A 15,478-nucleotide genomic window follows, 5' to 3' on the forward strand; every position below is an offset into this window, starting at 1 on the left:
CAGCTATTCAAAAATATTTACTCATATCCATATTACTGTTGAGACAAGAAACTAAAAAAACTCCATCATAGTCCCCTTTTGTGGAAGATTATTATCTTTCTTTCTGCCACCCTCTCCCTTCTCCCCACTCTTTCTCTTTAATAGTATGTGTAATAACAAGGTACAACAAATAATACTGTAGGTTGTGTTCACTCCTTAGGTTGAGGATGACTACCAAACTGTGTTTCAACCTATATATCATCTCTTACCCTAAGACGTTCATCAGCTCTAACTCATGTTTGTACTTTCATGAAATGGATTACTCACATGAGGCTTGTAAGATGAAACCTTAGTACAGAAACTTTGAATCATCCAAGAAGTATGGGAAAAAACCCCAGGTCTTCTGGGGAAGGGTCATGAGTGCGAGATGTGTTTAGTCATTTCTTTGCTGCTAACACACTGTGGCCAGCTCACAGCTTGGTTAACCCCAAGATGGGGCTATGTGCCTCTGCAGGGTGAGAAGTGGCCACCCTTACCTCCTCAAGAGGGGTGCTTATCAGCTTAGTCCTACACCTTCACTTACCTGAGTGAGTCCTCAGATGTCCTGTGAGGGCATCCCTGCGACGGCAAGCGTAGTTACACAGGTGACACTTGAAGGGTTTTTCACCTGAGTGCAACTTTATGTGGCGCAGAAGGTTGCCCTTCTGTGTAAAGGAGGCTCCACACTGATTGCACTGGAAAGGGCGTTCTCCTATGGGGAGAAGAGGAAAATACATGAGAACAAAAAAGTCTTACACGGTAACAAGAGAAAGATTTCAGTGAGAAAGTTGTTTCCTCACTGCTGCTCTGTGACTTCCACCGGCTGCAGGTTTGATATAACATGAGGCTTTCAGACTAAACCTGCCAGTTTCTTAATGCTTCACTGGCTGGGTCAATTTGATCTGAAAATCTAATTTTTTTTTTCTAAATCAGAATGGCACATCACAATGCAAATTCAAACTCATTTAAATAAAGTGACTGCAACATTTTGTGTTGAAGAGCCACTCTTCCTGATCAGCAGTTTTGGAATAAACCAATATCCAATTTTGCATGTTGTGGCATTTGGTGGGGTTTTTAATGTGGCTTTTTTCAAAGGGTCTTTAAAATATGCCACTGAAGCAGCAAAATAAAAAGGAAACTCATTAAAAATGCATTTCAGGATCACAAGTTCATTTCAGCGTTACATTCTTATATTTAAATGAAAGGCACTTCATTATAACAGTTATAATAACTTCTTTTCATTTACATTTTCCCTGTATTTTCCCTTTCAATTTCTTCTCCATTACCTGTCTGTCCCTAAGCAGCCAAATCAGGAAAGAGACAGAGAAAAGAGAGAAAGAGAGAGAGAGCAAAATCACAGAAGTTAAGACAGTGCAAAGGAAGCCCTGTACTTCCATGCAAAGTCCCAATCCTTCCCTAGGTGAGGTATCAACAGAGTAGCTGCACAAACAGGCTCTGATGGTCTACACTTTGGACAGACACAGGGCAAAACTCGAAGAGACACAGCCTTGATTTGTCTAAATTGGTGCCTGTTATCAAGGAAATGAATCAATGCCTTTGCAAAAATTAACATGGCTGTTGTTTGCTTTGTAGTGCTGTTTAAAATCAATATGCTCATTTATTAGTTTGTGATTTTTTTTTTTGTTTTGTTTCTGGGCTTTTTTTTGGAATTTTTTGTTGTTGTTTTTTTTTTTTTTTTTTTAAATTTAAGATGAATGAGGTCTTTTTCTGAAATGAGTGGGAAATAAAATATGTTTCCAGTTGTACCAGACAGAAACTGCTTTTGCATGCCTGCTTCTCCATAGCCCTCAACTAAGTCAAACCAGGCTTTGAAACTCATTTTCTGAATTCTGTTTCTTTTAGGCATAAATTTAATCTGCTGTAGTAATTATAATGTATTAACAATACTAGAAACAGCCCAGAAATTACCTGGTTTTAGCTTTGATTTTATTTGCATAACAGTAACATCGTATTTAAGATTTCACAGCTTAAGTTAAAATATATATATAAAAAAAGTTAAATTATTTCTTTCTTCTCTCTCACTAAACCATCATGTATTATTTTGCACACCTAGGATCAACTTTTATGTTCATACATGTGAATATATGTGCAGTGTGATCATGTCTGACTTCAGGGTAATGCAGCAGAAGAGCTGAAGATCAATTAGACAACAGCACAATCCCAACCCAAAAATCTGAAAACCCTGCCATCAGGGCTGGCAGCTTTAGCATTTAGCAATCAGTAAACTGAATCCACTTAATGACAAGATATTTTCATTGGTCAAACAGTTTCAAGCAGGGAAGCATAGACCTTGTCAACCCAGACAAGCTCACTTTCTTTGTCCATCAAGCAGCTGTAAACTATGCCCACAACTGGGTCAGCTGGGGTGGCCAGCAAAAATGCCAGCGTAAGCCTTACAGGACTTTGCAATGTGATTCATAAGTCATGCACAGTAGTGGTTGGGGAAAAAGAAAAGAGGTAAGTATCTCTGCTTTGGGGCAGTTACTCAGCATTTTTCAGAAACAGTCTGAAACAGTAATGAAGAAGTCAGTGCATCATGGGGGACACAAATCCAGAAGAAATGGTTAATTGTTACTATACAGCTTTTCTAGCATTCATTTCTGCTATTTTTATTTAGAGGAGCATAGGAGGAAGAAGCGAGGATAGTAAAAGTACTCCTGGAATGAAATGCAAAGTAAAGTAAGAATGAAATGCATCTCTAGACTACAGCTCTCCCAATTACAGGGTGAAGTCTTTTGCTGTGTGGAAAAGACAGACAGAGGGAGCATTTCAAACAATACTGCTGCATGCCAAATATTTCTACAAAACTTACAGTGGGATCAAATATAAGGGAGCCTGCACCCATCTTTCTGTACAAGAGAAACACCATCACCACTGAGAGACCCTGAAGTTATAGGTAGCTTGGCTGGCCCTTGCCTGTCCATTCCAGAATTACTGGGATGGGGAATGCCTGCCTTGTAAGCCCAGCAAAGGCTCCCAGACCTGCTGGACTGCTAACAGTCACCGATGGCAGGTTACTGGGTCTGGTGATATCTCCCCAAATGAGGATGGGACAGGGTGGAAAGAAAAAATATATAATTACCTTTTTTTTTTATTTTTTTTTTTTAACAGTGAGCTTTCTGTGTTATTTTCTCACCAGTTCTGAAGAGCACATACCTATCCTGGGCAAATATTACCATGTTGTGTAGTCATGGACAAATATGGGCCCAGGAACAAAAACTGCAATGGGACCCTGAATTGAATAATTTAATCAACCACCACTGCAGTGATTTGCAAGCCTTTGTGGGAGCACAGGCCCTGGACCACTTATTCAGTGAAGAATATATATAATCTTAATTGAACTTTTTCTTATTTCTTAAATAATATGACAAAATCACCTGAGAGACCTGCAGAGCTCTCTAGAGTTTTCTTTTTTAATTTTTTTTAATGCTCATTCTTCAGTTGGCATTAGTTTTCTAAATAAATTCAAGACACACCCAACAAAAAAGATTTAAGTGACGTAACTGGTGACTTAAATTACAGCACTGTACATATAAGGAGGCAACACATATACCTATGCACACACACATATATGAACATATATACACATAAGTGTACACTGAGCAAGTGAAACCTGAACCTATACCCTGAGGTATCAGCACCACTCAGCAGAAGTTTCTTTCTCCTTTCTAGATCTCCCTTTTCCTAAACACCAAGCAAGACAATGGCAAGCTGGAGAAAATCAACGTGCTGAAGGGGAAGGAGAGTGAGAAGAGCTGGGCATCTGTGAGCAGGATTTGCTCAGCAGAAGGGGCAACAGGCAAGGGGCTAGGAAGCGGTGAGTGCTGCACAGCTGCCTGCAGACAGGAGGGGGCAGAAATATCAGGTGCTGCTCTGCATATCTGCACTTGGCAGGTGTATTCATTAAAAGTAATTATGCTTTTTATCAGGTCAGGCAGTCATTTTATTTTGGCACTTTAGTGTGCTAGAGTTTTGTTCACTTATCAAATATTTATTTAAGAAAACCTCAAGGCATATGCAGGTTTTACATGAATTAGCAGCAAAGTAATTCATTTGTGAGGCTTATTCCTTCACCAGGCATGTATTGAAATGGGCTTTGGCATAGTCAGTTAAATGTCTGTAATAGTATATCCCATTTCTACTTTAATTTTCACAGTGTGGCTGAAAGGAAAAGCAGTCACCACTGCTTTCTCATGACGTCCCTTTAATTTAAACTACCAGCTCAAACTTCCAATCCCTGTGCCAGCCCCTGAAAAACCACCTGAGCTCACTCAAAGAGGCTGCTCAGGAAAGGAGATGAGGACAAGGTGGGAGGGAAAGCAAAGGCATTCTTTCCATGGAAGGACCTAGGAATAACACTTCACACTCTTTAGTTTTACTAAGTGTAAAAGAAGGGTGTCCCCCTGAGTGAAGTGCCTCTTGTGGGGTGCTTCCACTGCAGGCTTGAACTATATTCCCTGATTCCCTGAAGGTCTCTTTGGCAAGGAGAGGGCTCTGCAAAGCAAGCAGAAGCCTTGGAGTGACAGTTCTTGTGTGGCAGCACCCTGAGCACCCTTGGCAGGCACACAGGTCCCTCTGCCAGGCAAGGAGTTCAGGCACCTGACCTTCTGTGCCAGGGATATGACCTGGCACCCAGTGAGGCAGCCCTTGGGGATGCTGTCACAGGGAGCAGGCAGCCCAGCTCCTTCTCCGGAGACTTGGCCTGCCGGCTACCAATGAGTGGTTTAAAAAAAGGCAGCTCTGCTCACTGCCTCTCTAAAGTTAGGTGTATCCTTACACAAGCTGTTCAGCCCTGGTGCAAACACTTCCAGAGACCCTCAAGGACATCTCTTCTGAAGCAGTAACAGAAGGCTATTTTTTAAATAAAAAAGCAGTCTGCTTAAACAAGCATAAAGACTTCTACCTCTAAGTACATTTTAAGTTGCAACATACTGTTTCAACTACTACAGCATCCTCTTCAAGCCCATGGGTCTTTTTAAAAAGCCTCATGTACAGGTCATTTTCATACACATTTTATCAGCTTTTAAATGATCATATTGACATTCTTTAATTGAATGGAAAAAAAAAAAAAGAATCAACCAACAAGCACTTTATTATATCTAGGATGTAGGCTACAGCCTGTTCTGAGAACTAGCTGTGGCTTTTCCAGTAAAGGTAATTATCTGTTCTTCCCCGACAAAAGGATTTTTCACATGGAATTGAAGAGTCCTTTGAAGGAGGCAATGTAACACTACTGCTTCTGAAGGTGGCTAACCCATGTTACACTAGCAGATCCCACTTTTCCATAGCTTGAACACACACAGTTACAATGAAAGACACTGGTGGGGCAGGGGGTGGACAGCACTTGGGGTCTCTTGCTGGATCCTTTCCATGAAACTCTGAAAACACTTTGCTAATCTCACTCCTTACTAATTCTGGGGAAGTTGTTTAAGCATGACTGTGGAGGAACAATCTATATGTTTACTGGCACAACTGTTTAATGGAATCTAACTATCAGCCAGGTTGTTCTTACCTTAAAAATATTTTAAAATTCCCTCTGATTTGAATATTTATGAAAAAAAATGCCAAATACTCTATTTTCAAAGTAACTTGCATGGCACAACAGTAGAGTTCAGTTCTTCTGCTCTGACTATGTATGATGTTAGAGTTTACATTAGAAGTCTAATATTTAGACAGCTTACATATCAGGCAAGGTGAGACTCACCCTGGTCTTTACTTCTTCATTTGTTTCAGCCTCTTCATTTTTGGCACTCTTTGAAACTATTCAGAATTAGAAAATTGAGGCAAGAAAATTTACAGCACTGTATAATGCAAAGCTATCCCTATGGATATCTCTTTTTTTATGTTTCTTTTAGCATCTCAGCAGAAACCCTTTAGTGCAGATTTGACCAGTGACAATACTTGTTTTTAATTCATGAAACGCTGGACATAAAATTAAACCCTTTTTTACCCAGACTGCCAATACCATTCTCTTAACATGTATTTTACCAATCACTTTCATAATCACTGATCCATAATGAGCTTTGTTGCTTTGCTGGAATCATTACAGTTGGGTGTGCTGTCCAAAAAGGTGTACCAAAATAACTGAGTTACAAATGGTCACTAATGCTGTATTACCTTACAAGAGGCCACATTTGCATGATACAGAAAATAAGTCTTAGTTACTAATATGTGTCCCATTCTTGCCAACTAAAACAAAAACTATGTCAGGCCTTACCAGTGTGGCTTCGTTTGTGAACCATGAGCACATTGGGACCGATGCAAATTATCCCACAGATATCACATTTTAGTTTTCCGTTAGGAAGTCGAATGCCTCCAACTCCTGACATAGCCTTGCTGCCTGGGCCATTGTGTGAGCCATTCATTTTCTCTCCTGTAGCATCAAGCATTCGTAAATCCTCTGCACATTCTTCCCCATTCATTTCACAGGCACGCCCATTCTCTTCATCACTATGAGTCTCTATTTTAATATTACCAGCTGAAAAAAAACAATACAGGATGCCACTCAGTTTTGTTACAGAGCAAATATTGTGGCAAATAAACAGTCACATGAAAGGAGTTAACTTCTAAACAGCATGTACAATACATCTGAACAACAAAAGCTATGAACACAACTACAATTCTACGGGCAATGCGATGAGTTTGTAACACACAGAGTAATGAACAGTGAATATCAGTAAAACAAATATGAGGCATCCAGGTAGCTGGGAACCCAAACAATGTTACAAGTCTGTCTCTAGGTCGCTTTGAGATGTTTGCATTTATAGAGTCCATTTTGACAATTCAGGCTAACTGGAACAAAACTTTAAATGAATCCACTTCTCAGGGGTTTGTCAGAAACAATTGTGAAAGTAATCAAAGACAATGGATGAAAATAAACAGAAAATGCAACATTCTCAACTTGGTAAGAAGATCCCAAGTGTTGTACTGAATCCAAATATTTGGGATTCTGTGGATTAAGCAAGGACAAAGGGAAAGCAAAGAGTACAAACACTGATAAAGAAACCAGGGTAGGGGAAGGATGGAAGGAAGAATTTAAGAGCAAGAACTAGCACTTCAGGAAATTAGAAGAGTGATATTTGTGTTTTAGGACAGAAGGATTAGGATTGCTGAGTAATAAGAGAGGATTTCCACAGCCATGAGCTACTATTATAACCAGTCAAATCAACAAAGGTGGGCAGGGGAGCTGTTATGACTTTATTGGATAAAATTCTTCTTCTGCAGCCAGAAGAAGAATTTGGGTGTGAATTTGTCATGGGCTCACAACATGTGATAAAACACGGAGGCTATGAAACACAGCAAACTTTAACATTAAGGAAAAGGTCCAAGATTCAGACCAGTTCATGCCAATATTCACTCCTCTTCTCTCCACTGATGTTTTGTGTAGAAAAAAAACAATCTTTGCTGTTATTTCTGGTTTTTTTCTGATCTAGTGATTTTGGTAAAAAAATACTTCTTCACTAGGCTGAAAAAGGCCATTTCATTGCCCAAAATCTTACTTTCCATGCAGTAAAAAACCTCTTCCTTTACCCCACCCCAAAAAGGAAAGCATTTACTTTAAAGGTTAGCTGGTCTGTTTTATCCAATAAAGTTCAGGACTTTTGCTCCTGTGGAATGGCAGTTTCATGGTAGCCTCATTCAAAAGCAGTGGTGTAATAATGACATAGTAATAAGCTATGGACAATAGTTACCTCAGGAGACGAAAGACTCTGATATTCCTTTGAAAGGAAGAGGTTTGACAAACTCTTCTCTGATACACATTGCAACCCCCAACATGTCCCATGAGGACTGCATGGATGTGACTGACAAGAGTATCTAACTCAAAATCTTACTGGTAAACAGAAGCCTAAAGGTGTTCACATTTCTGAATACTGCTTGACTGGATACCTTTTAAAAAGTCTACCAATCTAGGCATTTTAATGATTTTTCAGACATTGCATATTTCAATAGAAATCATATGCAAGACAGAATAAGCGCTTATCATAATAAACAGTTTTCCCTTAAAATGTATGTCATAAAAGGGGGAATAATTTAGCCATATGTAAAAAAAAAGAAATCAATGACCAAACAGTGATTTACAAAGATGGCATAACTGGCTAAAGAGAAGTGATTCTACAAATTTAGTGGACTACAACCCCACACTGCTGTTTTCACCATGGCAAACAGAAGCAATAGAATTATTTGGCTTGAGCATGTTACAAGATTTTCCATAATTAACCACCAATTTTCCCCTTTTAATAATAAAAAATAATAAAAAATAATAAAAAATAATGTAATATTAACAACTAATAAATTCACATATTTATGGAAAACAATTATAAGCTCCTTGCCTGCCAGGGATTTGGAGAAGGTGGCTTTTGAAGTAGATTTTCTGTTAAGTTAAAACAAAATACATGTGAGCAAAGCCAAAAGATCAGACTACTTAAGCTCTTTGGTAGTACATGCAGTACATTATTCAGAAGTGAAATGACACAAACAAAAGTTATAAAAATAGGAACTAGATGGAAATGCTCTGTAGTGAGCTGAGTTTGCAGTATACTTACTGGAAAAAGATTTGGGAATTATTGCATGAAAGTCCCTAAAGCCTTCCGCCCCGTATGCAGCTGCAATAAAGAAGGCAAACAAAAGGCTGGTTTGTGGTACTGCTAGCAGTAAATATAAAAGAAGATGGCATTATTGCTATCAGATAAATACCTAGGAGAAAGGCAGAGCTACCATCACAGAGGCAACATAAGTAGTTTATGATGAAGGAGGAACAGCAGCAGGACAGCTGGCAGGGGAATCCTGACTTGTCTAGAACAATTCCCATTTGTGAAAATGCCCTTTTCTTCCAAAGCAGCCAACAAGTTTTATCATGTTTTCTAAATACATGTCTCTTGGGTATTCCCCTGGCTAGCAGATTAACTCCTGCTGAAGTCAAGAGAAACTTTTGCTCGTGTCTCAAAAGGGTCAGTGCAGGTCCCTACAGTGCAGCTTCCTCAGAATTTGTTTTGCCAATATGCCCATTCTGATACATTCTTGCTTCTAGTCTCTGCCATTATAAAAAGTGAAACCAAATTACTTTCTTCTCATGCCTGCTGGTCTTACGCAATGGAAGAAGAGGGAGTGCAATTTTACATATATATATATATACTTTTGTGTATATTGGCATATATTTTGTTTGTATTTCTAAGGTTTGTCCTCACAATGTATCTACAAAAAAGGAGTTGCACAAATATACTATACCCTGCATACTGTGAGCAGCCACAAACAAATTAACATGCCACTGGGCACACTGATGCAGGTAACGATGGAGTTCATTACTTGGCATAACCAATGACAGGGATATTGATCCAGTCAATCTCCACTAAAGCTCTCTGCAGCTGTGCCGCTGGGCTGCTGCAGCCCTAGTGCTCAGTGGGTGTCCGCACACAGACCAGACCAGGTATCCAGGATGCCTTACAAGTGCATCCTTTTGGCAGCGCAGCTCATGGCAGGAGCTCAGTTCAGGTGCAGAGTGCACTTTGCCAGTGAGAGCTGATGGACAGTGAGGCCACCCGACACACCTTGTGTCCTCACAGAAATCTTACAGGTCTAATTAACAAACAAAATATCTCCATGTTCTAACTTAACACTTCTTGCAAACCTGTCTGCTATATGAAAACTAGTGAAATGAGCTCCACCGATGCAGGAGATACAATAGGAGAGAGAAATTATGTCAATAGAAATACTAAGGACTTTTATTAAATCTGAATAAGAAATGGGAAGGCAGAGTATACTTTCTTTTTCTTTTTTTTTTTTTTTTTTTTTTTTTTTTCCTGGGGACTTATATTGGAAATAAAAATCAACAGTGTTCTCTACTTCTTTTGTGGGAAGGATTCCTGTCCCTCCCTTGCCACTGTGGGTAGGTACAAAGATGTGATAAATACCTGTGAATCATATTTTTCAGATGCACTGATCAACAACATACTCAGCATTTGTACAGGTTTCTCAAACAGTTACTCAATACAGTCTTTGTAGAAATGATTTCTTTGCACATCTGCATCCATATACACACACATGAAGACATTAATTAGCTCTATAACAAATCATGGTAATAATTTCTCATTGGCTCTTCTAACACCATTAAGACATTACTCATTAATTAATTTACTTCAGTTTGGTTTGAGGTGACCTTAAAAGGCTCTGGATTTTACTCTGTTTGTACACATTATTACAATTCACAGGAGTTTAATACAAACCCACTTTTCTGTGCAAGGAGTGTGGAGTGCTTTGGTGTTGCTGAACAGCTCTACCCCACTCCTTTTTCACCCACCAGAGCATGGATAAGTACCCGAAAGCAGGGTACTCTTATGCTCTATGATATTTACTGGAAACTTCGCTCAGGATTTTCTGAAGAGCATTTGAAATTTATGTTAAAAGGACTGTTCTACATTCTATGGCTAAAGGTGGTTTATGCAAGTCTTAGAAAAAAAGTGACATGTCAAAGGGGGGAAAGGGGAGGATGATATAATTTATCACTGAAAAGCAGCGTAGCTGGCTCCACACCAGACTCAGGCTAGGACAATCAGGAAGGCAGGATGATATGAGAAGAGACAGTCACACTTCCCTGGAAAGAGTTGAGCAACATGGAGAGGGAAGGGAGGTGTTTTGCAATGAGTGAAAGAGCCAATAGTGAGGAGAAAGAAGAAACCAAACAGACCTCCTGGAAAACTGGACGTAGAGGGTGGCTTTCGAAGGACAGAGAAATAGGCAGCTGGAAAAAAGAGGCATTTGAAGAATTAGTAATTTGTTTTCAATCTGTTGCCAATTTACCTTCTCTTCTAGCTATGGGACTCCTTTTCAGATGTGAAATCCATTCAGTTTTTGTGATACTTTAGCAGCGGCATTGGTCTAAGTACCTGGGCCAAAATTCCATTTGGAAAGGGGCATTCCCCTCCCAAGTCATATTCTTCTCCAGTGGGATTTTTAAAGAGAAAAAAGCATAAGACCTGGCTATCAAAGAAATTTAGAGAGTAACAGAGAAAGAGAAATCACACTGAAGCTTCTGTGGCATTTAAACAATAGAGAGTTCCCTTACTCCTTTTGATTTTTAATGGGATTTGACCCTTTATCCTTATAGGTACTTAAGTGTATCTTGTGGCATATATCTGTCTTTAAGAACTTATCCCTTAGCCTTCCTTTTAAAATAACCCAGATAATCCAATTTTGGCTCCACGCAATGTCTTGCTTGTACTTAGTAGCCAACAGCAAAGAAAGATCTCTCTTGAAGTTGCTGCAAATAGTTTGGGTGCATGTAATTTTTCGTTTGAATGGCCCACTTGACAAGCCAGAAGTATTTTGTTGATGTTAGTTGATGTTTAAATGGTAGCTTTAAAGTCCAACAAGAGTTCTTATGAAGGCACTTTAACTATTCAAGCAGCAATCATACCTGACTGATATGGACAGTACATTATCATTGTTACAGTGAGAAAAAACTTTAAACACCATCTTTCTAATAAATGATAAAAAATGTTGCTAAAAAAGCAGAATAAGATGAAAAAAAGCTTATCAGGCCAAAATAAACCACCTCAGCATACCAGCATGTGTCAAAAAATGCAGAGAGGATCTCTTCTTGTTTACACTTCTTGTTACAAAACTCAAAAAACAGAATATTGCCAGCAATTCCACTTGTTATTTCTGATATAAGACATTAACAGCTATTTGGGTTTGTTACAGTGTACCTAAAGTCTAGCACTTGGCTATGGAGCTGCAATTCAAACCTTCCCCTTTCCTTTTTACATCGTGGTCATTTACTGTGGTATCAGCTCTGTTTTCACCACACAAGAGCGGTGCAAGTGGAGGATGCCATTCCCAGAAATGCAAGTTGTTTGTCCACAGAATACTTAAGGAGTCATTATTCACCAGCCAGACTTGACAAGAACAAACCCAATTCTTTAACTTAAATTATGTTTCCATTAATAGTATCTTTACCTTATGAGCTTTTGAAGGGACATGAAGAATCATGTTCATGTGAAAAAGGACAACAAAAGGTCTGGGCAGAGGAACCATAATTAGTTATGCAGTGGCTTCAGCCTTTCTTCAGCATAATTCAAAAGACACAACAGAACATAGATGGGACTGAACAAACTAATTGGTTTCAGAAAAAGCAGACACTGAGGTGCTTTCAAAAATTATTTTTTTGCACTCTTCTTTCTACAAATAGCACTGTATTGCCCTATTAATCAAGCATTTGTGCTGCCTCTCTGTGTAAAATGCTGAAAGATAAAGACATTTTTAAAGGGTAACAAAAATAACAGGAAGAAGAGTAGTAGCAGGAACTGCTGGGACACACCTGCAGGTAGAGCAGACTGGTGCTGACGGATAAGGAGATCCTCCCTGCAGGGTCCATGCTGCTTCCTTTGACTCCAAGTGCCAATCAGCTCTTGGCAGCCAATTTCTTCCCTACTCTAATTTTGGCTTTCAATCAAATGTATATTATTCCAGAGACACAGGCGTGCACAGATAAGCTATCTCCCATGGGACAACTGGTGTGAGGAGCTCCACCCATGCCATCACCCACGACTGCTATTTCTCGCTGCTGCTGCTTGTGGGGAGGTGTCCACCCAGTGTGCCAGCACCAGCGCCTGTCGGCATGCACAGCTCGTTCTCAGCAGTAAGGAGCAGGGAACTGTGCTTCACTGCATTGCAAAGCACATCAACATGTTTTTTCCAGGGGCTGAAGTGAGATTGAACTGTTCAGAATGCAAACAAGTGAACAAAGCAACCAACAGAGTATGTTCTCTCTGGGTACAAAAAGTGACTTCTGCTTCATTGTGCAGACTCCCAGTAGCCTCCCAACCGGCAGGAATCCTCTAAAGCACCAGTAAAGACGGACAGAAAGACAGATTCAAAGATAGATTCAAGTAATGCCCTCAAATACACTTATATACTTGAAGCTAGGTGCCTTTAGATATCTTTCTAAATTTGTGTTTCAGCAGGAAACGATCTGTAACCAAGCCAAGGAGATGATCTAGTTCATATTTCTTGTCTTTATTGTGCTACTTGCTGGCACATTTTGTACTGGATTCAAGTTGTTTTTCCAAAGGACTGATAACTACCTGGCTGCTTGATGTTCATCATCTGAACTACAAGTAAAACTAAGTTTTAAAGGCAAGAGAAAGAGCATTATCAAGAAATGCCATGTTAAACCTGTTTTTCAAGTTCCACATGGATGTGTAACCCATGGTTCCTCTACTGGAAGTTCTCTATATCTTTTACTGGCTGTGTGATGGAGAAGCTAAGGGAACTGCTGCAGGCTTGCTGGTAACAGACTTTATTTACACTTTTCTGCTTTGAGAAGTAAGCTGGAAAGATTTTCAAACTGGAGAGAAAAATTTGCTAACAAGTGATGGTAGGAACAGCGATTCTCATTCTCAAAGTCTTTCTTTGTTCTGCTTCTATCAGGTTTTTTTTTAACATGGGAATTAAAGGATGAGGAAGTAGCAAAAGGGCTGTTAGCAGAAAATTTCTGAAAAAGCAAAGTAACCTTAAGTAACGATGGACAACACTGAGAAAAAACACTACCATATATGAAAACATTCCCATTTCACACAGGTGTATGTGTGTGAATACTCTTGCTTTACTTGCTGAGACTAGAACCTCTGAAGCTGCATTCTCCAGCAATGCTCTTTCCCACACAGCAACAGTTACCCAAGAACAACAGAGCCTCAGATATATGATATTCTAAAATTTTAAGGCATCTCCTTTCTCTAATCCTTCCACAAATCATGCTTTAGTGAAATTCATGGGTGTTAACTTGTCCTCAACTTATGCAAAAAAATTCTATCTAAAGGCAGTCACACGTGGCAGCTGCAAGGACATGGGGGAAGTGAGCACCTGCAAAGAATAGTGTTTTGGAGAAGAGGAATGACTATGTTGAGATTCAAGAGGCAGACCAAAGAAGCTCCTCAAAGATGGGAGAGACAGCCAGGCTATTCCATGAAGCCATGCTGTCCTGGCTGGAAATTGTCCTTGCCTGGGCATTACTGTGGGGATCCCTAAACAAGGCAAACAGCTTAAAAAAAAAAATACAGAAACTCGATTAAAAAACAGCAACACACTTAAGGTGATCATTACGAATAAATTATGTGAACTGTAGTTAGAGGGGGAATTTCCACCTTGCCTGATCTAGAGAAAAAGCCTGTGAAATTTACACACAGAGACCGTATTGGTCAGGCCTATACCAGCTGAAGGCAACAGTCTGTTACCCTGCAGAAGAAAACTACCACTTGGGATCAATGAAGTCCCCTTGGTTGTGCGATTCGGGGAAAGGCAAGCAGATGAACTGTTTTGTCTATTGCTTCAGAGCACCTACATTTGCCCTGCCCTGAATGCAAAGTTAGCCCTTCCATGCAAACCTTACTCTTTTCATGTGCCAGCTCAGTGAGCTGCTTGTGCGTCTTTAATTTCATTGCTGGAGTGGCTCAGGAACAGGCCCTTGCAAGTCCATCCATGCTAACAGCTAACATGTTGTGCCTTTGCTATCAGGGAAACAGACACAGGGACTTTTCCAGGGACCATTTAGGTACCATGAAGATGCCTTGGGTGACATTTTACACAAATGTCCATAGTCCCTCAGCTGTCAAAGGGTTAGTAGATCTAAAATTAGACAAAGTAGCTGTGTTTAGGTTTGGAAAGGTGCCTTTGGATGCCATGCCAAGGCTGTGCACTGTCAGCCTTCTCTTTTTAGAAGAGCTGAGAAGTTGAAATGGAGAAGAACTTAGCCATTTCAGCACTTGAGAGGGAATACACTATGAAAATTTTATTATCTTGACTACTCTGACAACAAATTGCTGAGCAGAGTCTTCTGTGTCCCCCTCATCAGACACAGGGGGAAAAAACCTAGGGATACTGGGTATTTTAGAATTTATGTTAGAGCAAATCAAATACAGTCATCACTTTATGAGTGATAGAGTAGATGTTTTCCCTCAGGACTGTGCAAAGAAGATGATGCTGAGGTACAGAGCCTGTTTTAGGTCTGTTAACCCTGAGTACCCAGTTATTTTTCTAGATACTATTGAAGATTTTTCTTTTTGTGTTGTAGAAATATTATCAGAAGGTTTTGCAATGTAAAATGCTGTTACTTGATTACAGTGTGCTCAACAGTCCAAGGAAAGGAAATCCTAACATAGAGCTTCTGGGGCAGAGTCATTGCTCTACATGAGTTTCAAAGTAATTCTCTGAATGTGGACATACCATGTAGATCCTGAGGAGAAAGATTTCAGGACAAAATTAATTCTTTCCCACCACGTATTTCAGATAATGTTTTGCTACAGGGACCTGGAGTCCCCCTCAGGCAATCAGTCGTCTTGTGTTGAAATGGCAAGAAACCCCAAATGGTGCTGGCAGACTCTCAAGCACTCAGACATCTGGATCATTCTGAAAGTCTCCAAACTCAGTTTAGTATACATTTTTAAGA

At 39.7% G+C, this 15,478-nt stretch overlaps 1 protein-coding gene across 10 annotated transcripts in view; it reads right to left on the minus strand.

The window, feature by feature from the left end:
* IKZF1 (IKAROS family zinc finger 1) overlaps window positions 1-15,478 on the minus strand; it is a 69,593-nt gene that overhangs the window by 14,621 nt on the left and 39,494 nt on the right. For 5 of the 10 annotated variants that reach the window (XM_050321987.1, XM_050321959.1, XM_050321935.1 and 2 more), the window contains exons 4-7: window positions 10,721-10,774; window positions 8,583-8,642; window positions 6,257-6,517; window positions 563-730 (exon numbers count right to left, since the gene is read on the minus strand). In XM_050321987.1, coding sequence (XP_050177944.1) covers window positions 563-730; window positions 6,257-6,517; window positions 8,583-8,642; window positions 10,721-10,774 — 543 coding nt within the window. The remainder of the gene's footprint in view (window positions 1-562; window positions 731-6,256; window positions 6,518-8,582; window positions 8,643-10,720; window positions 10,775-15,478) is intronic. The other 5 variants (XM_050322012.1, XM_050321996.1, XM_050321979.1 and 2 more) reach the window with 3 other exon arrangements.

Source organism: Myiozetetes cayanensis, unplaced genomic scaffold, assembly GCF_022539395.1.
Source record: "Myiozetetes cayanensis isolate MyiCay16 unplaced genomic scaffold, myiCay2020 scf1, whole genome shotgun sequence".
In the NCBI taxonomy this organism is placed as follows: Eukaryota; Metazoa; Chordata; class Aves; order Passeriformes; family Tyrannidae; genus Myiozetetes; species Myiozetetes cayanensis.